The sequence below is a fragment of the Panthera uncia genome, chromosome E1 (genome assembly GCF_023721935.1).
Source record: "Panthera uncia isolate 11264 chromosome E1, Puncia_PCG_1.0, whole genome shotgun sequence".
Classification (NCBI taxonomy): Eukaryota; Metazoa; Chordata; class Mammalia; order Carnivora; family Felidae; genus Panthera; species Panthera uncia.
The window spans coordinates 52,296,912-52,307,082 of record NC_064814.1 but is presented as its reverse complement, the minus strand read 5'-3'; the positions used below and the strand labels follow the sequence as shown (position 1 = coordinate 52,307,082).

Here is a 10,171-nt window from a genome sequence, read left to right as displayed (position 1 = left end):
TTAAGGGTTGAGTTCTCCTGAGCCAAAAGCAGTTACGTATGTGATAGAGGAGGCGTGGGGCCCACACGGACGTAAGGCTGCGAATAAATCCAACCCAAGGTTAGGTATATAAACACAGCTTGGTTTTTATTTTCCACGCCACCACCTACTAAGCAAACTTCTTGAGAGCAGGGCTTTCGTGTTACTTCTCGATGAGCCTTCTTTGCTGATTAGGAGCGAATTCAGATCACGTAGAGCATCTAACGCCTGGCGCATTCCGGACTCCGTTTGGGGTCCGGAATGGATTTCCCCGCTAAGGAGGGACTCATTCATAGGAAAAGCCTTGAGCCTTTTCAAGCTAAAGCCGAACCACAGCTCCTGAGACGATCCCTCCTTGACTCCCGCCCTACTGGGGCCCCAAAGGGTATTCAGCCAACCCTTGTGTCTCCTCCCCCGACCCCCAGACAGAGGGTCTTGAGTCCCGGGGCTGGATGTGCGCATCCACCGGATCAGGCTGGCCCCAAAAGCGCATATCCCGGGGAAATTAAAGGCTTTCCACTTTCTCCGTGGACGCTCCTCTTTGCGGCGCAGACAGAACGTGGGAGCGCGATGCGCCCGAGCCTGCTGGGCTCCAGGCGCGCGGGCGCCTCCTTCCCGCCGGGGACTCGCACCCACCCCGCGCGCCCCTGCGCCCCTGCCTCAGCGCGCCACCCCCTTGCCCCTGCGCACCGCCCACCCGCCGCCGGCCCGGACCCCGTGCGCCCCTGCGCCCTTGCCCCTGCGCGCCGCCCACCCACCGTCTGTTTCGGTTCCTGCGCCCCTGCCTCTGCGCACCACCCCCCTTGCCCCTGCGCTCCGCCCACCCGCCGCCCGTCTGGTCCCCACGCGCCCCTGCCCCTGCGCGCCGTCCACCCGCCGCCTGCCTGGGCCCCTTCGCCCCTGCCCCTGTCCGCCGCCCGTCTGGACCCCACGCGCCCCTGCCCCTGCGCGCCGTCCACCCGCCGCCTGTCTTGACCCCGCGCGCCCCTGCGTCCCTCCCCCTGTGCGCGGTCCACCCGCCGCCTGCCCGGACCCCGCGTGCCCCTACCCCAGCGCGCCGCCCCCCTTCCATGCGCCGCCCACCCGCCGCCGGCCCGGACCCCGCGCGCCCGCGGCTCCCCCGGCGGCCGCCGGCCCCGCTCGCCGCGCCTGATTGGCTGAGCCGCTGTCAGTAGTAAAAAAGTATCAGATGGCAAACTTGGGCCCTTCATAAAGGCGTGGTGGCGATACTCCGCGATCGCTGTCAGCCTATGACATCAGCGGGGCACGCCTGGGATGCCGCCGCTCCCGGCCGGACTCGGTGGAGGAGGAGGGTCCCGCCGGCTCAGAGGCAGTTAGCCCCGCGCGGCGAGGGGGGAGCCGCCAGCCTTCCGGGGACACCGCTCTCGGCCGCTGGCTGCCACTGTCCTCCTGCCCAGGGGCGCTCCCGGAGAGGTGGATGAATTCTGGGTTGTTAGCTGCGCTCCCCTGGGCTCCGGGAGCCCGTTCCTGGTGGAAAACAGGGGGCGTCTGGCAGAGGGACCAGCGGCTCGTGGACACTCAACATGACGCTCCTGGGGTCTGAGCATTCCTTGCTGATTAGGAGCAAATTCAGATCAGGTAGGGCTAAGGCGTTTAGCGTTCCTTATTGCCTTTCCTCTCCGGCAGCTCCCACGTCTAGACTGCTTTCCATCCAGTGTTTCGAAGCCCGCCGTGGCTACTCTCACTCTGTCCCACCCACCCCAGGCACATTTTTGAAAGTGGAGACTTTTATTTGACTTTGGAGTTTGGGGGTGGGGAGGGGGAAGTTTAAGGTCTTCCGTTTTAAATGCTTTGAGTTGTTGGGTGTGATTTTTGTTTGTGAAAAGGCCAATTCTGTGTTTATCTGTTCTGTATCCGTGAGCAGAACCTTTGGAGGGGTCCATCTGAAAGGAACAACTTTGGAAATGAACAAATGAGGGCTCCCAAGCGTGAGCGCCGCATAATATCAGTTGTAATTGCTGAGGAGATGAACCTGATTCTGCGTATTAATAGACACCGGGTCACTGAAAATGTAGCTAATCCAAACAAATGTATTTCCCAAAAAAAGTCACTTGGGGGAAGTAAAAATAGCAAATTTGGAGCACACCAAGTATTTGAGATGACATCACTGTAGGGGGAAAAAAAAAGGTCCAGTGCCACAAATACTTTTTTTCCCCAAACCATCCGATATTTATAAATGGAGAATTCCGCCCCCCCCCCCTCCAAATTTCCGTGTTAGCGGCGCACAGAGAAACTTTTCAAAGGACGCCGAGTGACGGTGAGTGGAAGGGACAGACGGGTAGTCTTAGCCGCTGGCCTTAAAGGGTTGGTTTGGGTTCCCATGGAAGGTATCGACGTGTGGGTGTCCGCGCAGCACGATGTGGAATCTCGATTTTATACAAGTGGTAATAAACCACCCCACGCAGGGCAGAGTTCCCGCTTAGAAGGTGGATTCCTTAATGAGCCCTCCTAAGCCAACACTCCGGGTAACAGGTGTTAGCATGTTGCTGTAGTTGGCTAAGTTTTCCGCAGCTTTTCCAAATGGGGCCACTCGGTGCTTCACCTGGGATTCATGTTTCCAAGATGAGAAGCAGGGGGTGGGGGAAAGTGAAGGGTCATCTGTGACTCTCTTAGACGCTCCCGGCCCTTAGAGGCCTGGGGGCCCCACAGGAGGTTTTTGTAAATGGCTGTGTAACTGCCGAAGGGACAGGACCGCTCGAGAGCTTGTGTGGCCACAAGCCTCAGTACCCTGATGCCCCGGGCTCTGGCAGGCACCGGGTCCCTCGGTGGATTAAGGCCCTCGTCTCCTTTCCCTGGCGAGGTGCGCTGGTTGGTCTGCTAATCCGCTGGACCTGGCCACTGCTCGGTGATTCGGTCAAAACCGCAAGGCAACACCGCCACCTTTCTGAAAAAGAGAGTATGCAGTTCTGTTTTTGCAAGAAGCTGTTAAGCTCATGATTTCAGATGCCTGCGCCCTTCCCAATTTCGCGTTGCGGTGGGGGGGTGGGCAGGGGAGGGGCTGGTCTGTCTCTAAAAGGAGTTGAAGTACTGTGATGGTAGAATTGCAAAAGGGACTTCGGGAACTCGTCAAGGAACCCTTCCTATGGGTGAAAGTGCAGACGAGAGGAAAGACCATGTTAGCCAGGCTCCTAATTCCTGTTTCAGTGGCTCAGTGGAGTCCTGGCGTTTCCCAGGTAGATCCTGGAGCGTCTGAGGACTCCAGTCCCCACCTCCCTTTCTCTTTTTCCTTCCTTTCTTTTTCTTTTGTTTCCTTTTCTTTTGTTTTAAAGCTTTGGCTTTTGTGTCACCAGAAGGGTAGCTTGAGGAGAACATGACACCAATGCACATATGGGGCATAGCAAACCTGGGGTCTGGAAATGGACAAAGCGGGTTTGGTCCTTGAAGGTGCAAGGGGTTGATAAGCCCCTGAAAGACAGAGAAGAAAAACGAGCAGCACGTGAAACTACGTGAATGAGGTGTTGCAGACCTCGATTATTCTTCCTGGATATAATGACGGTCGTAGCTCCCCCACTCAGATGTCCGGTAGGCAGGGTGAGCTTCCCAAGAGAACTGGGTTTATTTTGTAGCCGGCGATGGACAAGGTGGCCTCTTCTCTGTTTTGATTTCTCTCCTATGCGTTTTCTCAGTGTGCTTTTTTTTTTTTTTTCTTGTTTCATGAGCTCCTCAGGTTTGCTTGGAGGGTAGACGGTGGTGATACGTATTGAATGAAAACTATTTCAAGGAAGAAATGCAGCTAGATTGTTCTCTGATCACAGCAAGACGCCCTGGGTCGTGGGGCTGGTTTATAAGTAAACATCACTGTTTTTGACTCTGAAACTGACGTGTGTGCAGCCAACTTAGTTGGAATCACCTCGTTATTAAGTACAAAATCACCCTTACCAGAGCAGGAAACTAGGACGTTTTTACATGTATTAACATATTTTATGATATAAACTCATCGTATTTGAGAGGACAAGGGGTCTCGTGGTTGAGTGTGTGAACCACACACTCACTGACTCCCCCAGAGATTGGTCTGGAGCCAAACTAGCTGGGTTTTTAGCAGGCCGTTTCTACGTTCCAGCGGTATATAACCTTGACCTTAGGTAAATTGCATAATTCTCTCTGCCTCAATTTGCTTCATCTGAACGATAACGATGATGACAGGGTTGGAGTCAGGATTCAATGTGATGATAGAAGCAGATCATTTTTTAAATGCCTGGTATTTGGTTAAGCCCTCAACAAATACTGTCCTGTTATTACAGAGCGCCATCCTGGGTCCGTGACTTGCCTTGAGTCTCCGTAACTTAATCCGTAAATGTCCAAGTTGGACGAGGTGATCGCACAGACCCTCTCCTCACATTTTAGGGTTCTATGTAAAACACACAAAGACTGGGAATAAGCAAAATTGTGATTGGGCTGTGTAACTGTTGGACATAAATGGTAGACCGTTTCTATAACTCCAGTAGGTAGTAGTACTTTTAGACCAGTCACATTTTTACCCTCTAAAACATTCTCCGTGTTGTTTGGTCAACATCTGTAATCAGTATCCCTGTCAATGGTTTTCTTTCACACCGGAGTTTTTGTGTCAACAAAAGCCGAGGACTCCTGCGTATGTGTGTATGCTCACATGCACACATACACACACCACGCACAAAGGATCAAAAGTGCCTGGGTGGCTCAGTCGGTTAAGTGGCCGACTTCTCGGCTCAGGTCGTGATCTCGCAGTTCGTGAGTTCAAGCCCCGCGACGGGCTCTGTGCTGACAGCTCAGAGCCTGGAGCCTGCTTCGGATTCTGTGTCTCCCTCTCGCTCTCTCTGCCCCTGCCTTGCTCACGCTCTTTCTCTCTCTCTCTAAAATGAATAAATGTTAAGAAACTAAAAAAAGAGTGGTCCATTTATGGATCCCCCTTCAAAAAGAACTACATTTCTTTTGCTTTTTTTTTCCTCCTCTTCCAACTGAAAACAGTCCATGCCAAGGCAGACTCCAGTATCCACCATGATCTTGCCTCCTTCCCCTACAAATTTAGGGCAGATTTAATAAATGAGAATACAGGATGCCCAGTTAAATTTGAATTTCAGATAAACAATGCTTAGCTTTTTAGCAGATTACAAAACAAGGGGCATACTGTTACCTGAAATGCAGATCGAGCCAGGCATTCTGTATTTCATCTGGCAACCCTGCCTTCAACCTGAGCGGCGTCCAGGCACAGGCATCCCAGGTCTGCAGTCCAAGTCTTGTCATCCTTGGCTGCTGTCCTTCTGGAAAACGCAGTGCACCCCTCACCAGGACACCACGGTCATCCTTTAGATCACCTTAAAGGACAACGGATTCACACTTTTGGCTAGATCCTTCCCATCCCTAGAATCTCTCTCCTATGAATCGAGGAAATTGAATGAAGATGTTGGCCCTGAAGGTGTTTACCATATTGGACACCACTGAAGAAATTGTCACCATGAGCTCAAGAGACGCTCATCAGGCTCTGGTCCCACCTTCATCATTAATTAGTTTTGTAGCCTAGAAGAAATAATTTAACCTAGGAAAGTGCCTAATTGCATATTATGGTATATATAATTTATATATGTGTATAAATTTGTATATATACATATATAAATATATATACATATATGTATGCATATATACGTATACGTATATATGTATATATATAATTGACCTTTTTAAACTTCATTTTCGTCATCCACAAAATAGAGGATTTTTGACTGGTTGCATCTGCATTAGCTTTCAGCCCTAAGATTTGAGATATATATATTTTTTTTTTTCCCAAGCCCTGAGTGTTTTTGTAACATTGGAAGCCCATAAGCTTCATAAAAGTATTACCATGACGTTTTTGAGCGGATGTGTTCTCAGGGAACCAGACACACGAGAGATGTTCGACACCTGTTTCTTGAGCTGATAAATAATTCACACCTGTTGTCTTCATGATGCACACGGTCTTCTAAGACCATCATTTCGATCACTTTGTGTGCTCTGTCTTCCTTTTCAGTATCTCACTGAAGACCATGTTTTTGTGTGCTTACATGAGCACAAATATCTTAACTATTCCTCAATTACATCTTGCTAATTTTTAAAATTTTTTTAAAAATTATCGTGTTTATTATATTTTGAGAGAGACAGAGCGTGAGCAGGGGAGGGGCAGAGAGAGGGGGAGACACAGAATCCGAAGCAGGCTCCGGGCTCCGAGCTGTCAGCACAGAGCCCAATGGGGGGGGTGCCTCAAACTTGTGAACTTCGAGATCATAACCTGAGCCGAATTTGGACGCTTAACCGACTGAGCTACCCAGGCGCCCCCACCCCCCCACACCCATCGTGCCATTGAAATGACCAATGGATCATTTTTAAAATTTTGGAAAACTTGCTCTGTCAAGATCTTTCAGGAATTTCTACCAGATATAATGTGACGAGGAGGAAGATAAGGGCTAATTCTCATGCTCACGCCAGTGTCCATGTAATCTGTTTCTATCTGAACTTACTGTGTCTTTGCTGACAGCCACTGATTCCTTTCTCAGCAGCAGTGTTTGCCTCCTGTGGCTGTTGAAGCAAATTCCCACAACATTAGTGCCTTAAAACAATGCAGATTTGTTATCTTATAATTATGGAAGTCAGAAGTCAGAGAAGGGTCTCACTGGGCTAACATCCAAGTGTTATTAATAGGGCTCTCTCTAAAGGAGAATCTGTTTCCTTGGCCTTTCTAGATTCTAGAAGCACCTGCACCCCGCAGGTCATGGCCCCTTCTAGAAGCCATCTTTAGAAGCAATAGTCTAGCACCTTCAACTCTCTCTCTGAATTCCTTCTGCCTCTGCCTCCCACATGCCATTCCATTGGGCGCATTCAGGATAATCTCCCTATTTTATGGTCATCTGATTAGCAACCTAAATTGCATCTACAGCCTTAATATCCCCAGTGTCCTGTGTCTTATTAGCACGGCTGGTATGACAGCAGTGTCGTAGACTGGAGGCTTACACAACAGAAATTCATTTTTTCACGGCTCTGGAGGCTGGAGGTCTGAGGGTGCCATCATGGTCCGTGTCTGGTGAGAGGTCTCCTCTTGGCTTGCCTCCTCATTATGTCCTCACAGGGAAAAGAAAAAGGAAAGAGAACAGAAATGGGGGTGGGTGGATGAACTCTCTGGTTCTTTTGTCACAAGGGCACTAAGCCCATCATGGAGGGCCCTACCCTCATGACCTCATCTAAACCTAAGTATTTCCCAAAGGAAATACTGACAGTATTTCCCTAAGTATTTCCCAAAGGAAATACCATCACATTGGGGGTTAGGGCTTCAATATATGAATTTGGAGAGGGGTATGGGACACACTATGGCCCATAGGACCATGTAAAGCAACATATTCACAGGTCCCTGGGACTAAGACGTGGACATCTTTGCAGGGGACACATTATTTTGCCTATGACCTCACTTTCCTCAACTTTGCAGTCCCTCTGTCCTGCAGATTTTCTTCTACAGAACTTTCCCCTTAATATGGATTATGTAGCCACAATCCCAGTGTTTTCCCCAGGGTGGTCCACAGAAGACTAGTTCCACAGGACGTTAAACATTTGTGTAGCAGGACATTTTTAGCAAGAGGGAAGCAGAATATCCTGAAAATTAGATTGGATCTTTAACTGCAAGATTTCTTGAAGACTTTACTAGTTCTAATATATATTATGAACTCATTTTTTTAAAGTTTATTCATGAATTTTGAGAGAGAGAGGAAGGGGGAGAACCCAAGGAGATCCCACATGGTCTGTGCAAAACCCAACATGGGGCTCGATCTCCTGAACTGTGAGATCATGACCCGAGTCGAAATCAAGGGTCGGATGCTTCACCGACTGAGCCACGTAGGCGGGCCTGTATATTATGAACTTTTAAAAGGCAGTAACTCTCAAATGTATTTCACCTTTATCCACACAGTATCCCATGGGGCAGTTTTTGCTGGATAAACACATTGTGGAAAATTCCGCTCTGCACAGAGAAGCTCACGGTTTTCAACAGTGATTTATTTAATGGAGTGAATCTCTGTATGTAGGTTGCTGGCAGGCCCTTCCCACCCACCCAGGTGTGCAGTCCGATGGTTTTCCTTCTGGCTGCTTGCTCACATCCTTACCAGTCCTCACATGTCTTGGTTTTTTTACTGGTATCAGTCATCAGTGTCCCTGACCCCAGGGATATCCTCAGTAGGATTATAACCCTGTCCTCCAGGAGCTCACAGGCAGCCTGGAAAATGCTGTGTGTGAGTTCTGTATTTGTTCATTCATTCATTCGACATCTGTTTCTTCTCTGTTTCCCTTGCAATGGAAGGAAGCAAGTTACAGGAAGCCAGGAGCTGGATATACAGTTGGGGGAGCAGGAAAGAAACATTCCCTGTCTTCACATGGAATATTAGAGCAGCAACAAGTCTACATGAGAACACAGTGAGCTGACCCTTTAAAAACGGGTGCATTTTAGGGATGCCTTGGTTACGGCTCAGGTCAGGATCTCACGGTCCGTGGGTTCGAGCCCCACGTCGGGCTCTGCACTGATAGCTGCAAACCCTGACTGGGATTCTCCGTCTCCCCCTCTCTCTGTCCTCCCCCCACTCACTCACTCTCTCTCTCTCTCTCAAAAAAACATTAAAAAAAATAAGGGTGAATTTTAATTCCTGAATGGAAGTTGTTATTTGTCCGCGGAGGCCAGCATTTTTGTTTGTTTTCACTGCTTTATTTGGTGGGGTGAACCGCATAGAGGGCCCCATGAAATATTTGTTACAAAGACATTTTATTCTTCCCCCCAAAGACTATTCGAAAGCAATACAAGTAAGCTATCCATGTTTTGATATATTTGTAGGCATATGTGCGTGTGTTTTAAAACTAGAACAACAAGGCGGGGGTGCCTGGGTGGCTCTGTCGGTTGAGAGGCGGACCCTTGATTTCAGCTCAGGTCGTGGTCTCACCGTTTGTGGGTTTGAGCCCTGCAACAGGCTCTGTGTTGGCAGCGAGGAACCTGCTTGGAGCCTCTCTCTGTCCCTCTCTCCCCGCCCGTCCCTGCCTCTATCTCTCTCTCTCAAAATAAATAAACTTTAGAAAGGCTGGAACAGCAAGGGGATAAGAGCCTGTAAAACACAAAATTCAGAAAAAGTAGTTATCTCTGGAGTGGGCCAGGTGAGGAGATACGGTGTAGCCTAAAGTAAGGAAAAAGTTGCTGGTGGTGTTCTTAGGTGTGGGGGGGAGGTTTATTATTAAGCAAATTAATTAAACTTGTTCATTCAGGGATGAATGATGACCGTGACAATGTAACATGAATCAAGGGTTGTAACTATTCCAATTTAGTGCACCTGGGGTCCTTTAAAAAAATTAAGTTTTTCAAGACCAGAAAGAATAACCCTCATCTTTCACCTGCTGTAGCATGTGACAGGCACAGCCAGTAAGATTGTGTCAAGTTGGGCTGACCCAGATCACATGGATTCTAATCTAGTCGAATTAAATTGGAGTGTACGAGAAGACGTCGAAGTGCTTAACCCCAGGGTTGAAAAGCATTTGATGGACATAAATAGGATCTTAAAAAAAAAAAAAACAAAAAAAAACCAATAACTATTAGCCAAATAATAGTTTTACAGCCTTACTATTTTAGGACTTAGACTTTCAACTTTATAAGCAGGTAGCGATTGTTTTTAATGAGTGATTTGCACTAAACTCTATTCTGATATAATCCAGAATAACTAGTAAGTCGAACTTTGCTTAACCAGTTTTAGATCTTATTCCTAGATAAAATATGAGGGCCTCTAAATGCTGTTAAAATGTATCATTTATTCCCGGATATTTAAAATAAATAAGGCTGATTCCTGACATATTTGTGTGTGTGTCTGTGTGTGTGTATATATACATATATATATGTATGTGCATATAACAAGTATATATAAATATATGTAAATGTGTAAATATATTTATATATTAATATATAAATATTCATATATTTATAGTTATATATTAATATATTAATATTATATTATAAATATATAACTATAAAACATAAATAATTATATTGATATAAATGTTAATATATTTATATATTTATATATATTTTATATATGTATATATGTTATATATTATATGTATATATTATATATAATATATATATTATATAATATAATATATATGTATATCT

The 10,171-nt window shown here is 47.4% G+C and overlaps 1 protein-coding gene across 1 annotated transcript in view; it reads left to right on the top strand.

The window, feature by feature from the left end:
* The first annotated feature begins 1,134 nt into the window (after positions 1-1,134).
* MYOCD (myocardin) overlaps positions 1,135-10,171 on the top strand; it is a 108,494-nt gene continuing 99,457 nt past the window's right edge. The window contains exon 1 of the mRNA XM_049638086.1: positions 1,135-1,617. Within this exon, the coding sequence (XP_049494043.1) occupies positions 1,563-1,617 (55 nt within the window). The 5' untranslated portion in view covers positions 1,135-1,562. The remainder of the gene's footprint in view (positions 1,618-10,171) is intronic.